This window comes from Pan troglodytes, chromosome X (assembly GCF_028858775.2).
Source record: "Pan troglodytes isolate AG18354 chromosome X, NHGRI_mPanTro3-v2.0_pri, whole genome shotgun sequence".
NCBI lineage: Eukaryota > Metazoa > Chordata > Mammalia > Primates > Hominidae > Pan > Pan troglodytes.
In genome coordinates this window covers 32,219,951-32,245,314 of record NC_072421.2, presented here as the reverse complement: position 1 = coordinate 32,245,314, position 25,364 = coordinate 32,219,951, and the positions used below count along the sequence as shown (strand labels likewise).

General features: G+C 35.5%; 1 protein-coding gene across 14 annotated transcripts in view; it reads left to right on the top strand.

Annotated features, from left to right (window-relative positions):
- DMD (dystrophin) overlaps positions 1–25,364 on the top strand; it is a 2,616,526-nt gene that overhangs the window by 2,074,095 nt on the left and 517,067 nt on the right. For all 14 annotated transcript variants that reach the window (XM_063804906.1, XM_063804905.1, XM_063804907.1 and 11 more), the window contains one exon: positions 4,636–4,790. In XM_063804906.1, the coding sequence (XP_063660976.1) occupies positions 4,636–4,790 (155 nt within the window). The remainder of the gene's footprint in view (positions 1–4,635; positions 4,791–25,364) is intronic.

Here is a 25,364-nt window from a genome sequence, read left to right as displayed (position 1 = left end):
GGACAAGCCGGAGGCATGGTCAGAGCAAGTAACCCCATCCTAGTTGACAGATGACAAAACTGGGACTTACAAGGTTAACGACTTCCTTAAGATCAAACTGCAAAACAATGGACAAGCAAAACTTCCTGGGAAGATGTCCTTTCATTACTCTGCACTGCCTTTCTTGAAGTTCCTTTGAGACACAGTCATTAAAAATTTAAATAATAGTTCACCCGGAACAAACATTTATTTTCCTTGTAGGTGAATATCACAGAACACATTTTAAAAGGAAATTTAACCAATATTCAACCTTAAAATTTTAATGATAGAGCTATGCACTTGCTTTTATCTTCCAAGTTAAAGGGAGAATTTTAGAGTTGCAGCATTTCTAGACAATGTCCATAAAACAGCGAGCTACTTGCTTTGCATTCAGAAGGGGCTCACGCTGTGGGGAATATAGTTTGACTCATTAAAATTAGTAGTAGATGTACTAGCAGTAGTAATGATGATGATGATGCTGATGATGATTAATATTTATTTAATCCTTCGGGCACGCCAGGCACCTTTGTAAATGTTCTCCCTGAATTCTCTAAGTTAACCCACCTAATCATATTTCCACATAAATACTGTTAATATTCCCATTTAGCAAAGGAGGAAACTGAGGCACAGAAAAGATAATTAACTTTCCCATTTGCCACTAAGCGATCACGCCAGGATTCAAACCCAGCAGGCTCATTGTATTGCTCAGGCTTTTAGCTACTCTTTCTCTTCCTCCTCTCTTTTCTACCATGTAGGGTCAATATCACTAAAATAAGTTCTTACAAATAAAAGAAATGAGAGAAGACAAACAATTAAAGTAGAAAAAAATACTCAAAATTCTTGAAATTAATTCAGGTTGTCTCATAGTCCACAGTCACTTTTTCTACCTAAGATACTGTGAATATATATCAAGCACATAGTGCAGTAGCAGCATAATGGGTTTGAATATGAAAAATTTCTTTCCTGGTTGGGGAAACAATCTTTTGGGGATTTAGCATTTTATATTCTTCATAGAAAACACACACACATACACACACACACACACACACACACACACACATATACAAAGGCAATCTTTTTTTATAAGCTAGTGCTCACAGTATTTTAAATTTCTTCACACACCATGATCACCACACAAGCAATTCCCTGTGGTGTACACCATTGTAAATGGAATTCAGAAAGAGAAAATTTTGTGTGTGAAGTCTGTTGTATTTTTGAATTTACACTCCTTCTGAGGTCTGGAGTTATCCCAGTAGTAAATTTCACAGCAGTAGGCAAAGCTGGTCAAGGTCATGGTTCCTAGTGTGAATGACAGTTGGGTAAAACCCAAGGTGGGCGGGCAGAATATTACCGTAGGAGAAAGGGAAAACATTCTGTGTGGGGAATGTCTTTAAGAAGGGAGAAAAAAAAAAAAGGCTACCTTTGAGAACCTTTGTGTTTATATAAGGGCCTGAGCCCCCTCAATGTCAGTCAAGGTCAGTGGGGGTTTTACTTTTTAATCCTACATCCTCACAAAACCTGGGCAGTATTCAGTGAGGGTTAGCACTCAGTCAAGATTTCCTTAGGTATAACAGTCCTAACTTTCGCTGTGAATACAATTTTGCAGAAAAATATATGGCACGCGTATTTCTACCTTTCAAGCATTAAAGTACATCAAAAAGTTCTGGTTTGCCATCAAGCCTCACTCTTTACTACCTTGTTTAGTAGGAAATCTGTCATTTAACTCTAGCTTACTATTTCTTTCAGAGATTTTGGAAAATTCTAGGATATGTTATAATTTATAATTTTAGGCATTTTTATGATCTATTGATTATGTTTTTAGATTCATTGGCACCTTCTGCATTTTATGTTTTTTAATTTTAACAGCTTTATTGAAGTGTAATTGATATACAAAAACTGCATAAAATTATATGGGCTAGAACATGTGCATATACCCATGAAACCATCCAAATGGTATAACCTCTTATATCTAGACTTTTCAAACAGGAACCTATGAGTGATGGGTGGCTTCCAAGGTTATTTAACTTGCTTGAGTAAAATAAATGATTTTAATTATATATTTACTAAAAATTTTGTTTTTATTTTGTATTCCTGAGCTTTTACATATATGCTCTGATACTGGTCCATCATAAGTATTTTATTAACAATTCAGTGTTTTATAAAAGGAATTCATTTGAAAAAAGGTAACCAAGTTATTGGTCTCAGTTTTGTGGATGTTTATGCTATTAATTAGCAATTTAATAGATGAGAGATAATAAGCTCTTCTTTTAAAATGCAAATAGCACCCTCTGGATACTAAGGGCCAATTACATGTTCTTTCGTATCTTGGAATACATTTCTTTTATCACTTTAGGTTTGGCTTAAGTGAGGAGGAGAAAGAAAGAAGTGGTAATTTTGTACCCTAGGATATTTCTAGAAAAGGCAAGCCTTTGGCAGAAGTTCCCTCAGAAGGGCTTTCAAATAGTGTGAGGATCTGAAAAGTGGAGAATAGAAACTGTAATGCTTGATAAAAGGAGTATGGAAGAAAAGGCAGGCATTCCACACGGATAAATGTTAATTGTTTTGTAATAGCAGCAACTATGCTCTGTGCCTTTAGACACTGTCCTCTGCTTTCATAGCAAAAGTCAGTGATATTGGCATTAGCTTCTTGATAATAGTTTGGTAATCTGGATCTATTTGCTACATGCAGTAAATACTATTACTTGGTTTGATTCTAGGATGTTTTAGTTAACCGAGAAATTACATTATATATAGATTGTATATGTTCAGTAGGAGTTCACCAAACACGCTGAAATTATGCTAAGAATACTGTTTGATTTTTATTCTGTAAATGTCATACTAACGCAAAAGAACAAATATTAAAACAAAAATGATTTTTCTCCTCAGAAGCATTATTTTCAATTTCTTCCATTTCGTGTTCAGCTCATGATTATGTATTCTTAGAGATAAACACAGTGTAGTTAAAAATTGTGTTCTGTTTTTTACACAAGAAAATTGTGCTCTTTTTACAGTGATTACTGTGCACATTTGCTACATATTGGACCATTGGAATGATGTATTATGTTCTTTTAATGTCCCTGCATTAAACATTGACATTGTTTCTCTTTTTTTTTTTTTTTTTTTCGAGATGGAGTCTCACTCTGTCGCCCAGGCTGGAGTGCAGTGGCGTGATCTTGGCTCACTGCAACTTCCATCTCCTGGGTTCAAGCAATTCTCTGCCTCAGCCTCCCGAGTAGCTGGGATTACAGGAGCCTACCAGCACACCCGGCTAATTTTTATATTTTTAGTAGAGACGGTGTTTCACCATCTTGGCCAGACTGGTCTTGAACTCCTGACCTCATGATCCACCCGCCTTGGCCTCCCTAAGTGCTGGGATTACAGGCATGAGCCACCGCACCCGGCCTGTTTCTCATTTTTTTACTGCTTTGGTTAATGAAGATTTTAAGTCATATAGTATATTGATCTTCTTCTGAAGATTTTATCAGGATAAAGTACCAAAAGTGAGATTATTGAGTCAATGGGAATAAGCATTTGTATGTCACTTGGTATCAATTGCCAAATTGTCCTAATAGATACTGTCCCCAGCAGTAATACATGAATGTGCTAGTTTTACTGCTCTTTTCAGCTTTGGATTTAATTTTTTGTTAATTTAATTGGTGTCCAATTGTACCTTTTCAATTTAATACTCTATTTTTTATTACTTGAAAGTTAACTTTTTTCTTTTTAAATAAAATCATCCCACTCTTTCTCTTGTTTGAACTACCTGTTCCTATTCCTGTGTCCATTTATCAATGACTTAACCCATCCTATTGAATTTGATATAACTATCTTAACAATTAGTATTATCTTAATGCTTAGAAGCCTCCTCTCTGCACTTGCAGAAATGTTTAATAGAAATTTCAGGTTGATGTGCTTCGAGATAAAACCTACCATTAATTGACTTCTTTCTTTGAAATATGTTTCAAGTGATGAGATAGCAAGTTTGAAAACACTGAATTGCCAAAGACAAACAACGAAGAAAATGTAGGTGATTTGGTTTAGTAAGATTCTTATATTTTGACTTTTATTCTAATTTTAAAGTAAGGTATTCTAAAAGTATTTTGATCCTTCAAAAAATTCGTGACTAGAATAACAGTACTATTCTTTTGTTGTTCAATATTTTCTGTATGCAGGTTTAGTTGAACGCCAGTAGATGGCACTAATTACATAAACAATTCAACAAGTTAATGAAGAGGGAAAGAAATGTATGAGGTTTTTTTCGTTCAAATGTTGTTATATGTCACATATTCAACAATTATATATGAGCTTATTTTTGTAGTTTTTTTCTCTTGTGATAAAAACAATTAAGCCCACTTTATTGCCAATTAATTGCTACTAAGTTGAAATACTTGATACTGGTTATTGCTCAAGATGCTGCATTTGAAAAGTTTGTCCTGAAAGGTGGGTTACCTTATACTGTCATGATTGACTAAATCATATGGTAGGTTAAAAGCAATCTAATATATGTATTCTGACCTGAGGATTCAGAAGCTGTTTACGAAGTATTTTAAGACACTCCAACTAGAGATTTCATAAAAAAAAACTGACATTCATTCTCTTTCTCATAAAAATCTATAGCAGTTGGCCAAAGACCTCCGCCAGTGGCAGATAAATGTAGATGTGGCAAATGACTTGGCCCTGAAACTTCTCCGGGATTATTCTGCAGATGATACCAGAAAAGTCCACATGATAACAGAGAATATCAATGCCTCTTGGGGAAGCATTCATAAAAGGTATGAATTACATTATTTCTAAAACTACTGTTGGCTGTAATAATGGGGTGGTGAAACTGGATGGACCATGAGGATTTGTTTTTCCAATCCAGCTAAACTGTAGCTTGGGAGGGTTCAAGACGATAAATACCAACTAAAGTCACGGACTTGGCTCAGACTTCTATTTTAAAAATGAGGAACATAAGATCTCATTTGCCCGCTGTCACAAAAGTAGTGACATAACCAAGAGATTAAACAAAAAGCAAAATCCTGATTTATAGCTAGAAGAGCCATTTATCAGTCTACTTTGATAACTCTATCCAAAGGAATATCTTTCTATCTCATCATGGCACACACTGCCTTACCTGTTATCTGATAAATAAGTCACTTTGGGATTCATGATGGAGTTATAGCTGTACATGGTCTCATCCTAGTATCTCACTCCACACACCCAATGGGAAAATTTGTGGAGGGCAATATGACTCATCACTTCATTTCCCATTATATATGAATGGAAATTAACAGCGCTTATAGACAGTATCTCCTCAAACTAAGCCTTGTATCCTTATTATACCTCTCTTGATCTCTAGTGCTTTTTTCACTAGCATTTATTCCAATCATAAATAAAAATATAAATTATGTAACTAATTGTTAAATATTTGTCCTTTAAATTAATCTAAATGCCATGAGGGCAGAGATTTTGTCTTTCTCATTTGATACATCCCCAGGTCCTGAACCACGTGATATAATAGGGAGCTAGTAAATGTTTTTTGAATGATGACTCCCTTTGCAGAATGTACAATTACCTTGTGCAAGCTGAAAAAATAGCACCTGTACAATATGAGGAAGACCACGGTGAAAAATAATTGAGTTCCAAAATATGACATCAATTACTGAAAAAATAAGCTCGGTGATTTTTAACAAGAAGTAAAAGTCACCACTGGGGCCAAAACAGATTTTGAACTAAGAGTAGGAAGTCTTAGGAGAAATGAGATAATGATATATGGAAATTAAGCGGCCAACTAAATTTTGAAACTGAGCTAGACATTAGAGAGTAAAAACTCCTGTGAAGCTGAATTTAAGCTAGTCACCCTGGGGAATAGAGCAACTCTAATCCTGAATTCCAGACAGTAGGTGTATAGATGGAAAAGACCATGGAAAAGAAGATTCAACCTAAAGTTGGGAAGTTTTAATTGGAGCCCTATGAAAAAGACCCTGGTGGAGAAAGGGCAAACTTGAATATGGAGCTGATATTTGGAAAAATTCTCATAGTAACTACTTTTTCTCAATGGCAAGGCTTGGACTTTCTTCTCAAAGTACAGATCTTCTATGTGTTCAATTAAACAGGGACAGATTAGGTTCAGGAAGAGTTATTCACATGGAATCAATTGGTATCAGAGAGTCAACCATTAGATCTTAGTGGGAAATATCTGCTTCTCAAAGAGAAGTCTTTTGGGGAAAGCAAATTAAAGTCAGAGATTAATTTGATGAGCTTAGGGAATATAAACTAAGGAGCCAAGAAAAAAGCTTGCTCATGGTATGAAACTATAGCTTCAGGACACTGATCTATTCTATCTATACTACTCTTTCTGACAGACCCCTCTCTTCATTCTCATGCTCCTTGATGGCCCAAGCAACTCTCTCAGTTTTTTAAAAAATTGTTTTATTAAGGTCTTTGGATTCTTCATGGGAATGACTTCCAGTTTATATTTTTTGGCTTGGTTCCAAAAAGCTATCAGCTAAGGAATGCATATACTTACTTCCCCTATGGGTAAAGTAAATGAGAATTTTAGAAGCCAACTCACATTTTTAGCCTGTACAGAATCTGCAATTCACCAAGCTACTTCTGACTCATGTCTATAAAGTTCTTCCCTGTTCTTTTCTCACTTCACATGTACTCTTTGCAAGAATTCATCCACTTGTGTAGTTTCAGTCTGTTGATGACTACCCATCTATAATTCCAGCTGAGAATGATCTTTTGAGTTTTAGACATGTAGATCCTGCTGCTTTCTTTCGATGTTAATGTCCCACAGGAACTTCACATTGAAGAGGTCCAAAGCTAAACTCATCTTTGCCTTCTTCCAATCTCTTTCTCCAAATGCAACCTACTTCTGTTGTCCTTGTCTTAGTCCTTTTCGTGCTTCCGTAACAAAATACCACAGACTGGGTAATTTATAATGAACAGGGATTTGTTGGCTCATAGTTCTGGAGGCTGGGAAGTCCAAGATCAAGGGGCTGGAATCTGGTAAGGGCCTTCTTGTTGTGTCATGATTCCATGATGGAAGGTGGAAGACCAAAAGAGAGAAAAAATGGGGCCAAACTTGTCCTTATATGAAACTCACTCCCACAATAATGATGCTAATCCGTTCATGAAGGCAGAGCCTTCGTGTCCTAATCACCTCTTAAAGGTCACATTTACTACTGTTGCAATGGCAATTAAATTTTACCATAAGTTTGGGAAGGGAAAAACATTAAGCCATAGCATTCTGCCCCCTTTTCCCCAAAATTCATGTTCTTCTCAAAGACAAAATACATTCATTTCATCCCCAAAGCCCCAAAAATCTTATTTCAGCATAAACTCAAAAGTGCAATCTAATATAAATTAGATACGGGTGAGACTCAAGGCACAATTCATCCTGAGGCAAATTCCCCTCCATCTCTGAGCCTGCAAAATCGAATCAAGTTCATCCCCTCACCCCCTACCCTTCCCAGCATCAGGTAACCACCAATCACAGAAAGTTTTATTGATAGTCCTGCTCTAGATCATCTGTGTCTATGTTCACTTTAGCTATTTATCCTAGTGTTCCATTATTGGAATACTAAGCATGTGGGAATTATTTATATTCTACTGTTCAAGGTCATCACCAAGGTCTGATTGCAAAAATTCAAAAAATTGCAACCTTAGGCATAAATGGGTTAAGCAGTTTAGGGTACATTTATAATAATTATTTACTATGCTACTTCAAAAATCTTATTGCCTCTATTTATAAATAAAAAGTGTTGTCTCTACACAGTGGCTTGTTGTAATGCATTTACTTGTTTCTGCCTGATTTTTTCTATTTATACATTTTCTTTTTTATTTTTATTTTTATTTTTTCACTTTTAAGTTCAGGGGTACATGTGCAGGTTTGTTACATAGGTAAACTTGTGCCATGGGGGTCTGTTGTACAGATTATTTCATCACCTAGGTATGAATCCTGGTACCTGTTAGTTGACTTTCCTGATCCTCTCGCTCCTCCCACCCTCCACACTCTAATAGTCCCTAGCATGTGTTGTTCCCCTCTACGTGTCCATGTGTTCTCATCATTTAGCTCCCACTTATAAATGAGAACATGGGGTATTTGGTTTTTTGTTCCTGTATTAGTTTGATAAGGACAATGGCCTCCAGATCCATCTATGTCCCTGCAAAGGACATGATCTCATTCTTTTTTTATGGCTACGTAGTGTTCCATGGTATTTGTGTTGGTCTCAAAAACTACAACTATGACAGGATTGCATTTTCACTTTTGTTGTTATATTAAATTCATCTTAAAAAGGAAAGATTAATAATATCAATATTTGGGTTATGGAGAAAAAGTATCTCATATCTTTGAAAAATTTCTGTAACTATAGCTTTTTAGGTAGGAGGGATTCTGTGGAAAGTTTTCTGATTACATCATTTCTCACGGTTCAGGTTAGACACCATTTTACTTTGAAACACTAATGCATTGCCTGCACTGAGACTTTCAGTCACATGGAGAAACCTAGGCAAAATTTTTATACACTTGGAAGAATATTTAAATTAGTAATAAAATCTTTAGTTTTAAACTGTTGAATGTTAAATAAGATATAAAATGTACTTGAAAGAAATTTGCTTTGATATCAGACACTGCCATGTTGCAGTTTCAAGACATAAAAAAGTAAACTAATGTTTATATTTTGCTGTTTAAGTTTATTAATACATCAGATGAGTCTTCAAATTCTACAGTGGCTTTTGATATGATCATTTTTACTTGCCATTTTATATAGAATAAATATAAATAGGCATTTATGCTTAAAAGGACCTAATCTATCTATGGAAAAAAGAGAAGGCTGCTTCTCAACTAAATTGTACAGTTTAGAAACCCAGATCTGAACATAGATTATTGTTGTGACCTATGTAGGAAAATATGTTGTTTTCCTTATCATAGTCCTTATAGAGTCCATGATAACATATAAAGCCAGAAATGTGAGCCTCTGCAAGTTCATTTCTTTGTCTTCAATCTCTGTGAATAGATATGAATTTGTGAATAAGATAATATTAGATGTGATATTATAAATTATTGTGAGAAGCCTCTAAGGGTTAGATTTCAAGGACTGCCATCTGGCTGATGACTTTATGATGACACTGTCATGAGATTTCATTTCCTTATTTCTATTCCAGGATCACTCTTTAAACAAGAAATAAGCATTAACTCTGAATTGTCTGCTTGTAGCTGTATGAGGGCTTCCACAACTGCCAACTAGCCAGGTACAAACTCATCAAGCAGAGGAGATGATCCTTGCATCAGAGGGTTAAACATGCCTAGAAGTTCCTTAGCTAAGCTCCCAGATACTAAAAAATCCCTCTAGGCTCTAAGAAAGATTCAGCATGTACATGTGTGTACATGTATGTGTGTACATATATACATATACGTGTATATGCATATGCATGCGTATACATACAAACACATTTTCTTCCATAACATCTCAGTATTCTCTGTTCTTTATAATACTGTTTTGTATTTTAATGATCAAAATTAATAGTTGACCATCTGAAAAAATTTTGACCTGTTTTCTCCGTCTTTGACAACCTTGAAGGCACTTGTAAGTCACTCTTTGCTTCTCTATTCCTAGGTCCTTTCTCATCTTCATTGCAACAAGAAAAGAGAAAACAGTTGAGCCCTATTTTGTGTGTAGCAAGGAGCTACTCTAGTTAAACACTAGATCTCTTTTACATTCTCCAACATGTTGTTTTAGTAATTATTCTACTTTCTTTTTCTGGGATATTCAATTTCTTCTTTCTTTTTGCTCCTCCCCTTTAGCAGGCCAACATACTCAAGTCTCCCTCATCCTAAGAGAACTTTTTTAGTATATCATTTTTTTTCTATCCAGCTGTACTTGCTTCTGCTTACTATATCATTTCTAAGCAGTAGTTGGCATTACTGTTTCCTGTTCTTTAGCTACTAGTTGTACTTTGACCCACTCCAGTCTCACTTCCCCAGCACCACCACTTTATGAAAACAAGGACTTACTAAGATCATCAGTGACTTTGTAATAGCTAAGTAGTGTATTTTAATTCTTCCATCTTCTTGACTATATTTTAACATTGATCCTGTTGGTCAACTCTGCTAATCAAAACTTTATCCTCCTTGGTTCCCAGAACAATATTATCTTGAATATCTCATTTCTCTAATCATATAATAATTGTGAGGTGCTTGACACAATGCCTAGTGCGTAGTAAGAACTCAGTAAAATATCATCTGCCATCAACATCATAAAAATTAATTTACTTACTCAACAAATACTTTTGTATGAAGTTTGTGCTAGGTAGGCCCAGTAATTGGTACTTGGTATAGAGCAATGAAAAGCCCTACCCTCATAAAGCTTATATTCTTGGAAGCAGAAGTTGGAAGACAGACATTGACAAATAAAAATTAAATACATGATGTGTCAGATGGTCATACACACAGTGTGGAAGAATAAAGAGGAAAACAAGTGGAGAGAGAGAGGGAGGTGGAAGAGGAGTGCTGCCATGAAAATGTGGTAATCAAAAAAGGTCTTACTGAAAAGGTGGCATTTAAGCAAATTCTAAAAGACCTGAGGATGTGGGCCATATGTATAATTGGGGGGGGAAAAGTAGTCCAGGAGAGTCCTAATAAGTTAAAATGCCCCAAAGCAGGAATATTCTTGGCATGTTGAAGGAACCTTAAAAGGGAGATCAGTTAGGCAGAAAAGGATCAAGCGAGCAGGAAGGTAGTTGACAATAAATTTAGAGGGGTAACTGGCATCTGATTATATTGGCCTTTTAGGCCTGTGGACTTTAGCTTTTAATCTGAATGAGATGAGAGTTATTGGAGGGTTTTGAATGGAGGAGTGACATGTTTTGTCTTATCTTGCTCCTCTGTTATAATAGACTAAACAGAAGTAGTGAGACCATTAGGAAACTGTTGTCATAATTCAGTCAAGAGATGACTGTGGCTGGGATCAGAATGGGAGAGGTGAATGTGGTGAGGAGTGGTTGGATTCTACTATATTTTGAGTACAGAGCACAACAGATTTTATAATGGAATAAATTTAGGTGTGAGAGAAAGAGTCAAGAAGACTCAAGAATTTTTAGCCTGAGCAACGGAAAGATGGGGTCATCATTTACTGAGATGGGGAAGGCTCCAGGAGTAACATATTTTGGGAGGAAGATGTGGATATGTTACATTTGAAATGCCTATTATACATCTAGGAGATGTGTGGAGTAGATAGCTGGATATATGAATCTTAAGTTATGGGGAGTGGCTCAAGATACAAAGTTGGGAGTTGTAACAATGATCAGTGCAAGTTCTCTGTCTTCAATGCAATTTTAAATGATGATGTTCCATTCTTAATTGTCTCTCTTCTTTCTCTCTGCACATTTTGAGTAGCTTTGTCTGTTGGCTTCAGTTAACATTAAGACTCCTCAGTGTCAACTTCCGTCTTACACTCTTCTCCTGATCTCCAGAACTGTACTTTCTGCCACCTAACCTACATTACTACCTGGATATGCTACAGGCTGCAAAATGTGTCAAGTAGAATGCATTATCTTGCCCCTAAAAGAAAGTTAAATTTTCTGTGTTTTCAGTGTAGTGTAATTGTCTAACTTAATTGTCTCTAAAACTGGAAACCTAAGAATTACCTTCTACCTTTCTCTTGATCTCTCTTTCCCAATCTACTGACACATGTATTAAATTGGCTTCCAAATTCTGTGAATTCTACTTCAAAAATTGCTTTAGAAACAATTCCCTCTCTTTATCCCTATTGTCACCTCATCCTAAAGCCTCTTCATCCTTTGTAGATTTCTGGGAGATTGTAACCAACTTTTCTCTGTTCTGCCAGTTATCAAGTCTTTACACTCATTTGACATTCACAACAGCCTTGGATCTGTCTTCCTTGAAATGAATCTTCTTGCTTCCCTTTGATTCCAGTGCTTTTTTTTTTACCCTCCTGAGACTTGATGCATGATATTTACATGTATGACATGTTTCCAAAAGCATTCTCAAATTTTTCTGAAAGTAAAAACAAATGAAAAAGTAGAACATTTTCCTGGGAAGAAAAGCAAATAGTGTTATACATTTTTGCTTGTTCATTTGTTTGTTTATTTAGGAGAGGGACAAGCATTAGAACTTCATAAGAGTCTTATATGCTGTATCTACAAATACTGTCCCTTGGCAATACAATTTTAGAGTTCCTTTTCTGGAACTACTTAAGGACTGTTTTATGATCCTCAGCAGACTGTTATATTATTTTATAGCCATACCTTTTATTTGCTGAGTAATTGTACTCAATAATTGTTTGTAAATTGAATGAAACAATTCATCAGATGTTGGGCACTGAATGGCTTTGGATTATTTCCAAAAATTTAAAGGATAAAGATTTGCTGCCTTCAAAGCTATGTACAAAAATATGATAGAATGCTAGCAGGATATTTGTTTAAAATACAACCTTTATTACATTGGGGCCTGCTCATAATATATGTGTGGCACATTTTATTTAAAATATTAAAGTTCCTGGCGGGACATGTCCCCATAATCCCAGCACTTTGGGAGGCCGAGGTGGGGGTGGGAGGATCACTAGAGGCCAAGAGTTTGAGACCAGCCTGGGCAACATAGTGAGATACCATTTCTACAAAACATAAAAAAAAAAAAGCCAAGTTTGTAGTCCCAGCTACTTGGGAAGCTGAGGCAAGAGGATTTCTTGAACCTAGGAGTTCAGTTCAAGGCTGCAGTGAGCTATGATCATGCCAGTGTACTCCAGCCTGGGTGACATAGTGAGACTCCATCTCTTAAAATTAAATTAAATTTAAAGCTACAAATGACCCCAAAGCCACCAGTTCAACCCTCTGAATTTTGAATACCCTATTTTAAATTCCTCTTATGCGAAATGTACCTTCTAGTCCATTTTAAGGACTGAGAGGATTTGGTATGTTATAGAATTCAATCCATTATCAACTCCTTTAGGTACACTTAGCAGTATGAAAATGTGTCTTTCGGCTCTTCAGGAGAGAGTCATATGTATAGTTACAAGACAATCCCATTTTTATATTGCTGAGACCCAAATCTTCCCAACTGATTATGAAGCATAAGAACTCTTTGGAGGTTTAAGTGAGTTGAGATTGTGCCACTGCACTACAGCCTGGGCGACAGAGCAAGACTTTGTCTCAAACAAAAAAAAATTCTCTGCATTCTACAATAGGATAATATAACATCTATGATGTGAAATCTTGGGGCTCCGGGCCAGAGAGTGTCATGATCCATATGGATCTAAAAGGTTCATAGTGGTAACAGCCTGCTTCATTTTATGTCATCTCCTTTCAAGTAATTAGAATGTTTCTAGCTTGCAGGGATTGCACACAAAGGGAGACATTTGGAACCATGTCATTGGTGATTTACTGGTGTGGAAAATTACCTGGTGATGTAGCCAAGTAGCCATTTTCATTCTAACCCAGTCCTACAGTCCTGAACTGGGCTGAACCAACGCACCAAAACATATGCTTAGAAATGCTCCTATGTATCAGTTTTCCCAGGAAAAACAATAGTATTATAGAAAACTTACCATTTTTTCCTAATAAAAAATTATAGGATACCAACAGACTGTTTTTTGTTCATAAATTTAATATTACAGTATCAAATATTAAAGCAAATGGGAGAAAGTTTTTCTTATTTGGTTTAATTGAACCATTAGTGTTAGCTACAATACCCATCATGTTACTTTTCAATTATATTTATATTTTCATTTTATTTCTATCTGTATCATTCTCAGAAAGACTTCTTTAAAACATTCAATAAAAATAGAATTTAGGTAGATGTATTTTTAGAAAGTTGAGTTTTTTTAATAAATGAATATAATCATCACTTGACTTAATTTTTTTCTGTACAATTCTAGAAATCTTATAGTTTTGGGATCCTTTGGCTTTATTCAGTATATAACAGGGATCTGTTTCCTTTCTCTAAATCATTAATTCAAATGATTTCTTATATTAAAAATGTTTGGACATATAGGTATTAATGAGTTTTATGAAATCTAATCTTTCCAATTTCCCCCTAAAAAGGGATGTCATTTAATCAGTTCTAGGTTGTGATCAATAGCAGATTTTTTTTTTTTTTTTTTTGCAGCCCCCTTTCACCCAGTAGGGAAACCTGGTATCATCCTTGACTAATTGCAGCAAAGAGCCTGGCTCAGGTCCTTTGTCTTATACAGAGTGTTTATAGATTCTTGAGCCCAGCAGAATCTGAACTCCTGGCTACTGCTACCTACTTCCCAGCCCAGGCCCCAAAAGCCCTATGTCTGCAGCCCTGTGCACCACTGTGTGTTTTTGTGGCATTTCTGAAACACAGAGCTACTTAACTTGTTTCTAAGCCCAGATTGTGCCTTTTTGATTTTCTATTTTGGTATTTTATCTACCATTTTTCTGTGTTTGGATGTTTCTTCTATATTTTGAAATAACTTCTTTCCTTTAGTACAAGTGATTCTTATTGTAGAAACTATCAAAAATTTACAAATAAAGAAAGAATCATTCTCAACATTCTTAGCAGTTCCTTCTATCATATTTTTGCAAATATATTTTTGCCTATTTTTATTTTACTTACTCCCTGTTTATTAACAGTTAAAAGCATTTTCAGATAGTTTTATTTTTTCATTTAAAAAAATCTTACCACATTTTTATTAGGAAGGAAATGGACAGGTGTTATCTTTTCAATAAAAAACATGGGGGAAATAATTTCTTGAAGTACATAGTGACATTCTTCCAGCCAATGTTTTATGCTGTGGTCATTCCGTCTGTCATCAGTATTCATAGAAAGAGATGAAAATTATTTAAATTAACTAGGAAATCAATTCCCCATTCAAAGCAGTGGTTGTGTGTTTCAAATATCTTCTAATAGTCAGTTTCACACTTGGCTTTATCAAATTCCTAATTATGATACTCATTACATCACTCTGTGTCCAGTCAGTGTGTTTATGCCACAGAGCAATTAAAGCAAATCAGGTGAACCAAGTTCAATCACCTTTGTAGATAATAACCTACGTTGCTTAAACTTATGGTCGCTCATACAACTACTGATGGATTGCCTTTTTCTTTTATATTGCCAGTATTTTAAATGTCCTAGTGAAGTTGGGGTAGCTGTTGAACTTCAACTTTATCACAACCTCTTTTTTAAAATGTATAAATGAAAAAACCCTCCATGAAATGACCAAATACAGTTTTCATGCTGGGACAAATTAGATGAATAATAATCATAAATTCATAATGATTATTTATGATTTTATGTTTTTATAGTGAGATATGTTTTATTGAAATGTGTTATATAAGTGATACTTAAGTTTCCTATTAAAATAGAAATGCTAAAATGGCATTGTTCTCTTTAGCTGTGAGTCTAGCTTTTGACCTCTGCTTAAACAGAACTGTTGTTCCATCCCAAATCTGCGACTCTGAGGCCTATGCTCCCTTCACTGCTGTCTAATGGATACCTATCAATTTGGAAGGAGGTTTCAGACAGCTATTCCCAGTAATCTAATCTCAGCTCTGTCCTTTTCAATATTTTCATCAGTGGCTTGGATGAAGACATAGATAACATTCTTATCAAATTTGCCAATGCCACAAAGCAGGGAGAAATAGCAAATATAGCAGACAAGAGTATCAGGAGCCAAAAAGTTTTCAACAAATTGGACTGACAGGCTGAATATTGAAAGATGTAATGTAAATGCAAGGTGCTACGTGTGGGTTCAAAAGAAACATAAAACAAAAAACCCATCTAACTTAGACTGGGCTCCCTGGAAATAGACTAAGATAGAGAGTTGTGTGCATAAGGTTTGTTGAGGGGTGTTCCCATGAGATACATGTGTAAGGTTGTAAGATAGGCAAGATTGCACAGACGAAGAAGTGCGGTGAAGCCTGCAGTGCGTTGCGGCCTCATCAGATTTTCAGGGGAGTTCTGGAAATTGCATGGCCCTTTAGAGACACGCTGAATTGAAGCAAGGGATCTGGACCTTTGTAACCCAATACTAGAGAGTTAATGGTCCTGGGTCACCCCATGGGAGAGAGCAGACTGGAGTAAGATTGTTACCTATAGCTGAAGGCAATTTCCAGGGAGGGAGGCAGCTGTGAGCTGTTAGTAGTCAATATTCCAACCAGCTAGGGCATGAGGTCTTGGCAGAGCAACAGTGTACCCAAGACCGCAGCGTTACCCAAAGTATGGTCCTCTGACTGGCAGCATTGGTATCACCTATGAGCTCACTAGAAATTTAAATTTGTAGGTCCTACCCCATCCAACTAAATCAGAATCTCTGGGGATGGGACTTGGGGAACTTTTAACAAGCTTTCAGGCCTCCAAGTTATTTCTATGCATATTAAAATTTGAGAACCACTGCCTACACCAACCAAAAACATTCCAAATATGGAGATAACATAGAGTTTTTAGCAACAATAATCTCCTTCTGTTTCACTTCTCTCTTTACACACACACACACACACACACACACACACACAACACACACAACACACAATGTGATAGAACAGTGGGAAAGGAAAGCCAAAGGGGATCTTAGGCCGAATAAATTTAAGCATATAACCTAGTCCTAAGAACGTATATTTCAGCTTAATAGAGAGAGGAATATTGTTATAAAGCTGTCCAAAGATGGAACAGGCTGCCTTGTAAAGTTGTAGAAGTATTCAGGAACAGGTTGGTGATACCTTGGTGGTTGTATGGTATAACATCCTGATCTTCACATACTCATCATCTAGAGTGGGAGTTTTCTTTTTCCAAATGGGGTTTTGGCAGAACTAGTTCCATTGTATCTTAATAAGTAATAACTCAAGAAAGGGTTCTATGGATGGAAAAAAATGATTAGGTAATATCAAGTTAAATCAAAGCAAACAGACTTCTTTCCCATAGGAGTAATCAGACCCTTATTACAGTGCATGCTTGGTGAATCAACAAAGTATGTGTATTTATGAAAGTATGGGGGGAAGGGATAATCTATATAGTATGCATCCCTTCTAAAAGTTTGACCATGAAAACAATTTCTCAAGAATCTTATACAACACTACAGTATCTGGTCCAATACTATGCGTAGAACATGCACTCAGTAAGTGTTTGTAAGATAGATAGCATAGCATATAGGCCAGGCCACTGAAGGGAAATCATCTCACCGTGAGTTACCTGAATAGTATTCTCTAGTGCCATTAGCTCAATTCTTCACGTAGGCATAAGCCTATACATTTGCCATACTAACCAAGGGAATTTGTGTTATGTGAATTTTGACTCTATTCAGACATTTTTTCTATGACTCCTCCAAGGCTGTTATTCTTACCTCATATTCTGGTAGAAGTTTAAGGACTTTTTTCTGGGAATATTGATTAATTAGCTAGCTAGCTAGAGACAGAGAGAGGATAGAGATTGATTCTCTGGCAGAGCCTATTTGAATCATATTGAATCTTTTTTTTTCCTGAGACTTCCCACAAGGAGGATGGAGGAGAAATTATTTAGAAATCCACCGAAGTAATCAGGGATATCTTCAGTAAAAGAAGCTATACTTAATAAAGTCTCTATTTTAGCAGATGGCAATCAACAATAGAGGCAATAGACAATAGAGTCTATTAAAATTGCTGGGATCTGCTAATAACGTTTTTCTTTTCCCTGAAACAAATGCCATTAACCCTCCTTGACACTCTGTCTTCATCAACATTCTAATAGAAAGGAATTAACTCATAATTTTGAGGATTTTTTTCCCACACAAAACCTATAAACCACACCACGCTAATGATTACTTTTAGCCTAGTTGCTAGGTTGCTGCTGGTAACAGTAAAACTTATCCTGACAGGTAGGCAATTCCAGAAGCCCAGCCAAGCACTTGGTGTGTGTGAATAAACCCCCATACACTTCTCATGTAGAGTAACCCTGGCCAACCCATAACTCTTAGCAACTATTCCTGGTGGACGGACCTGGTCTACTCTAAGAAGAGGCCAAGGTTCTTTAAAAGTGCAGTTGCAAGAACCAGAATTGAAAGTCAAAGTTCTAGCAAGATTTTGCAGACTCCTTGGCAAACCAGTGGCTTGGGACTCATTCTTGACTTCAAGCCCTTAATTGATAATGGTAGGACAGCTTGCTTGGGCTGGGTTCTGCTCCCTGGGATATGCACTGTTTGCCAAATGAGTAGCAGGTGGACAGACATCTTTACAATTTGCTGTCCCATATTCTAAAGGAACGTGACATTTTATAGGTCTGAGTTAACCTATGAAGTCACCAATTTCAATATCAAAATATTTATAACAGAGAAAAGGATACTGAGGCACAGAGAGTCTGTGACTTTCCTAAGCTCAAAACACCAGTTTGTGTTAATTTTGACACAGAAATTCTTGTATTTGCTATCAGTCTCCTTTTTCTTTGTGTGCGTGTGTTTTTACATTGCAGTATCATTTATATGATGTTAGGTTCTGTAATTTTTTGAGAATTTTCTCACATAGAGTGATGTGTTACTTTTTGATATTTCAAATAGTTCTAGTAAGTCTTTTCTACTTTTATTAGCGTATTAACATACTGGCTCTAAGAGGGCATCTCACCACATCTTTGCCATTCTTCCTGGAAAGGCAAGTTTCTCTCCATCTTCTTTTTTGTATTCCAAAGTTTTGCCAAAGTTTGCTTTTGAAAATGGGTTACCTGGCAGAGCTTTATTATTCTAACTTTGAAAGTACAAGTCAGAATCAGACAGTGGCAGTTATATATGCACTACTGTGATTACTATATAATGAAAGTATCTATGGTGAAAATACTGATACTGACATATATTTGCCATTTTCTAATTAAGTGCTTCAGTAAAAATTAAGCACTCACTCTTTGCCAGATACTGCAATAGATATTGAGCACACTGAACAAAATTCTCCATATACATATATATGAGTCTACATTCTATGAAAGTATAATGTTTTTCTGAGAAAAGGCATAATATTCTATTAATATCAGCTTTTGCTTCTTCCACCATATATTGAAAGAATTCTGAATACTGTTATAATTTAATGGGAGAATCTAGAGAATTCCGTATTTGCTTTCACTGCATTGATGAACTAAGATTTTTAAAAAATGTATTCTTCATAGAACTACTTTTCCATATTTACCTAATATTATTCTTATATCATTTGAGCATATATTTCAGTAACAAAACAAATGTGCAATGTTATTAGTTCTAACATCAAAATTACACTGATACTTTAATTTTTATCCTATTATTTTTCATGCAGATTAAAATAATTATAGCTGCATCACATGTTGCAAGTTTTAAGAGCTACTTTAAAAATATATGCTTCAGGAAAGACATGATTAGATGGGGAAATGGATGATGTTCATATTTTCAAATGAAAAATTTTTAAAAAGTGCCTATCACAAACACTAAATTTTTACATATATTATCAACTACTAATATATCTACAAGAAATACCATTTTTCCCTACAAAAACTCTTAACAATAATTATTAAACTTAGTCCTGGAACCTGCTAATATAATCGGACAAATGTTGTCAATAAGAAGGTGAAAAAGAAAACATATATAGTTTATCAAACTATAAAATATAGTTTATCAAAACCAATTTTTCCTATTGACATTTATTCAGGAAGGAAAATGGATGAGTGAAATGAACAATGGTCTCTAAGAGAGGTGGGAGATAGCAATAAATTCAGACCATGTTTCCTGTCATTACAGCAGGGAAGTAAAAGAGCTACAGTCAACTCTAGAAAGTACTTGGGGGAACTAGTGATTCCCTGTAGACCTGTGATGTTTTTGAAATTTAATTCAACAATTTGATATACACCGCAAAGCGAACAGATAGTCAGATCAAAATCGGAAGAACGATTGTCTGAATGGCATCCATTTTTCCTAGATGTGCTGTCCCATCCTGTGTCAATTAAACTTTCAGGTGATCTTCAAACATATTTCCAAGTAAAAGGTATTGCAGTTATCCTATAAACTGGCCTCTTCCCCAGCACTGCTTTTGCTGTGGTCAACTTTATTTCTTTGGGCTCACAAAACTGATAGAGCAAAATAAGGAAAACGGAACATTGGATTAAAATAAATTAATTCCCATTCTGTGACTAACTAAAAAAAAATGATAACTATGCTTCTGTGAGCATTAATAAGGAAATGAATAAGGAAATGACCAAATTGTTCAGTGGACAACTTGTATGGGATTTTTAAGTATTGTGTCATCATCAATGTTGTCAATTAGCATATACTTTGAAATCAACTAAAGCAAATCAGTTGACTAATCATTAAGGGTCTTTTTAAATGACAACATCTAAACAGCAAATGTTTTATTTTGGAAAATCATGACAGCACAAGAATGAGCCAGATGTTTTACAACATGATATCCATAATTTAAAGTATGTAGTAGTCACTCAAAGGATTTCTATTTCAGTTTCCTTATGATTTGGCTAAGCTAGAATTTTGAAAAACACTTTAAGGTAATGTGAGAAACAGCAAAATTCAATATGTGGATTTTTTCACTAAAGCTTATTTCTGATTATTTTTTACAAACTTTACTAGGTATATGTTAACTTCATGACACTTATAGCAGTGGACCGTAGTTTTAATAAAATGTGAATGTATACTCTTTTCTCAATAATATTAAAGAATGTTGACTTTCGTGAGGATATTTTTATTTTTCTCAACATTAAGAACTGTCAAAGATTTAATTCTACAACAGAAGATGTGAATTTTGTTTTCTAAAGGAGAACAGAATCTATAGAAGAAGTGTTGCTCATAGTACTCAGATTGTTGACTAATCTTAAAGGAGAAACCGTCAATTAATTTACCGAGAAGTAATAACATTATCTTTTTCTTCAATTATGCACATCCACAAAGATTTGGGGCAAAATCCACTTAAATGATATTATACATAATAGATGAGTATTCATATGTTGTAAGAGTCCTGGCTTCTTTCCTGCAAAATGATTAAAACTTGGATCAGAAACCAATTAAAAATCCATTCTAATTCCCAAATGTATGTAACTGTACTATAAGAAAAATAAATATTTCTTCTTGAGGGATATCCATTAGTTAAGGATATTCATAACATGGTGTCTTGTAGGAAATGTTAATCTTTGGGTGAATAGGGATGTTTGGGAATAACAAGACTCAAAGAGATGTTGCACTTACTCACTTTTCTCTGAGTTGTTATTTCTGTCATTTCCCCAGTGCTCCTGTCCTCAACTTTGCCTCTCTCCTTATTCCTTTTTTTTTTTTTTTTTTTTTTGAGACGGAGTCTCGCTCTCTTGCCCAGGCTGTAGTGCAGTGGTGCGATCTCGGCTCACTGCAACCTCTCCCTCCTGGGTTCAAGCAATTCTCTGTCTCAGCCTCCCGAGTGGCTGGGATTACAGGCACCCACCACCACGCCCTGCTAATTTTTTTGTATTTTTAGTAGAGACAGGGTTTCACCATCTTGGCCAGGCTGGTCTTGAACTCCTGACCTCGTGATCCACCCACCTTGGCCTCCCAAAGTGCTGGGATTACAGGCGTGAGCCACCACGGCCGATCCCTCCTTATTTCTTTTTATCTCTACCTCTGCCTCAATGGTATTTCTCTATTACTGTTAGCATTTGCTTTCTGTGAGCTCTTGCACACTGTCAGCTTATATACATGTTCCTGTTCACATGTTTTCCTGTCCCCAGTGGTTACAACATGTCTTCTATCTCAGCCCACTCTAGAATTGTCTTACTTTTCCAGGTCTCCTGCTCCTCAGTATTTTTCCCACTTTTCTAGATTCATGTTTTCCCATCTGCATATTTCTCTTCCATGTCTGCACTGTCATCCGCTTAGAAGATAGCACATAAGGACACTGTTATCTGAGCAAATCTTCAGCACAGCCACCATGAAGTATGGTTACCTTGTCACTTTCCATTTTTCCCATAGTGTGTGCAAACTGCCCTGATCTGCATAGAAAGTTATCATAATTGAGGAAACAAAATGCACAAAAATGTCCTTGGTTATTCCACCCCTCAGAAATATAGGAGAGAAATAATTTACAGAATTACACAGAATAACGCTATGTCACATGGACATGGAGTTATCGGGTTAGCATATTATTGGAAAATATTTCCTAGGACCTTGACATTTACTCACTTTTTGTTTTCAAATTACATGTACCTATCTATTAGTTGCAAATTATTTTAATGCACCATTTACCAAAGAAAGGCTGTTTCTTCTGAAAGCTTTCATTTGACAAGTAACTTGTAAAAATATTCACATTGTGTATCTGTTTTCCCCTTCTAGTCCAAACTCTAGTTATCTTAAACTTTGTGCAGTTTTAAAAAATCATAACAAAAAAGCTTCCTCATTGTCATTCTTGTCAAAACAGGTTTACCAGACTTAGGTAAACTTAAAATAGTTAGTGTAAAAGTTAAAAAGCTGATTTGCTCCTTCCAGCGTGTTTGTTGCCTTTTTGCCACAGCAAAATTGTAAATGTAAACGTATTCCCTAGGAGATGAGCTGGGCTGCAATTTTCAGCTAATTGGGAGAAGCAGCCCTGAGTTGAGCACTGTCAGGCTGATTTGAGTCTTAAGATATGATGATGATTATTGTGTCAAATGTAATCAAGAATGTGGGCTCTGAACTGACTGAAGGGCTGGCTGTTTTTAATTCAGGTTCGTATATGAAGTAGGCCTCCGGTTCACCGATAGTCACAGCTGGTTGTAGAAGAGAGCAATTTTTAAAATGCTATTTCATTCTCTATGGAGCTCTAGGGATCAGAGATTGGATGTACAGGGAGGGGACACATCCTCATTCTCTCCTGAAAAATTCTATTAATTTTCAGTATAATAAACTTTCTCTTGAGATTCCCCAGTGGCTCTGTATCGATGGTTTTCAAACTTCTCAGACCCAATGCCACCCCTCTTTTCTTTTTTAAATAACAAATACTTTGTAATACCTTCTTTACGATTATAAGCCAAAATATGTAGACAACATACCCTACTTATACAGGCAATCGTTTAAATGATGCCGTAACTCTATTTTAAAGAGAAATAAGAGTCATTTATAATAAAATAATATGTGTTGTAGTATGCAGTTATTCAGGCAGGATCACACTGGAACACAAGTGAAGTTTTTAGATCACGAGACTATGAATGCAGTATAAACAAATGCAGAATGACACCATTGTGTTGTATGGAGACTCAAATACCATGAGGGGCATTGGTCATCCATAGCGTAATTTTCCAAAATGCTGAACAACTCTTGGCAAAATTCCTAACACCATGAAATAAATTTTTTCTTGGATCGTTATGGCAGTTAGTTGCATGGCTGAAAAATTCAATGTCTTAAAATCATGAGGAAAATATCTTATGTTTACGTGTAAAATTGAGTTACGTTCCAGGTTTAGGTGTTTATAAACAGGGTTTCCACATACATGCACGTCCAGTGGGATATTCCAAAGTGCTGTCAGACTTGGGAGAGTTCTTTGTTGTATAAGAAGTCTACCATCTTCATTCCCTCTCCACAGAATGCTATTATAGTAACACTCTTCAATCACTGTGATAGTCAAATGTCCTCCCTCAATTTCTAGGATGCCTCTTTTTTTTGTGGTCTGTATAATTTGGTTAAATATCTTTCCAGACAAATACTGATTTGTGAATTAATGAAATAGCAGTATTTTCGGAGCACCTAACCTATTTCTGAGTGATACAGTTGCCATTTTTACAAGACTAAATGAAATTACCATTTCAGACCTGCCAGATTGTCTAGCCCAGTCTTTTAAAATTCTGTGATTATCACTGCAATTATAATCTATTTTCACCACTTGAATGGCATGATCTCTATAAAAGGGTGGTGATAACACTCATCTATTCTCCTTCCCCTCACATAGCTATATCAATCGCCCTCTAACCAGTTGTTGATAAATGCAGTTGAATTTTATGTAAAAATTATAAGAGATATTATTGTAACTGTCCAAGACATTTAAAATGCTAAATGCAACTTACGTGGAGGCTATAAGAGAAATATGAACCCATTTATTGAAGAGATTAGCTAATTTAGTAAAACAACAGATATACCTGCATACAGGGATAAATCCCTATTGTCTAAATTATTGAGATAAAATAATGTTTTACAATGAAAAACTTTTAGACAAGTAGGTAAGTAAAATGCAGCAGTCTATTTGCATTTCATCTGGGCATTTGACAAAGTCTTTCGTTATACTCTTGTGAATAAGTTGGAGAAATACTGGCTAGATGCAAGATAAATTGGATGGCTTAGAAGCCACTTCATGATTTTACGCAAAGGATGTCGATTAATAGACCAGTGTCAGGTGGTGATGGAAGATCTCTGGTGCTATGTCACAAGCTTCTCTTCTCAACCCTGACACACTGGATGTTTTTGACAGAACATGAGTAGAACTACAGAGAGGAAGCCCATCAAACTTATGGGTGATAAAAAGCAGGGAGGGCAGGAGTATTTTGGGTGACAGAAGCCAAATGGGTGTCTGGACAGGATGAGTTTTAAGGCACTTTTGGTACTTTATGTCTGAAGACCAGGATCAAACTTATAGGCAATCTGAACATTTGCCAAAATAACAGGTTAATTTTGACAGAAGTTATTATTTGTATGCTGTCTATTTCTTTAACACACCTAGAAAGTATTGAAATAACATTTTTTGCAGACACTCATTTTGAAAATTCAGAAAAAAAATTGTTAACTTTCGTGGAAGAGTAACAGAAACTCAGTCATGGACAGCTAAATACAATGTGTTGCCCAGTAAAATAGTCCACCCCTTCACTTTCATGGCTAATATAAAATTTGATGAAAGAAACAAATTCCAAAGATTGAATATCTGTACATTTACAAAGCGAAACACAATTTTGGGCACAGAATTGCTCATTCTCATTTTTAAACATCTTGGTTATAACTGAACAATCGTTTTTTATAACAAAGATAATATTTTCAAATTATTATGAGGTTCAACTGAAATAATTTATGTGAAAGCAATGTCTAAACTTTAAAATTCTATATAAATATAAATTATTATTCAATAAATTCACATCAAGAAAATTTTAAGTTTTTTAAGAACAAGGGCCTATGGCCTTGTTTTTAGAAGCTGTATACCTTATCGGTAGTAGGTTTATTGACTTTAATTAAATTTATTGAGTATCTATTAAATTGCCAGGAACTGTGGTGTGAATCTTTGCCCTCAAATAATTTACAGTAAGTTGTGGTTGATGAATGGTGATGACGATGATGAATATCCAGACTATAGTAAGTGGTATATTCATAAGTCAGAGGATTCTTAAAACCAGATGCACCCTCAGATTCATTCCTTTCATGTTGTACTTCTAATTGAAAAAAATAAATCCTAAATTATGACTGTTCTTTATA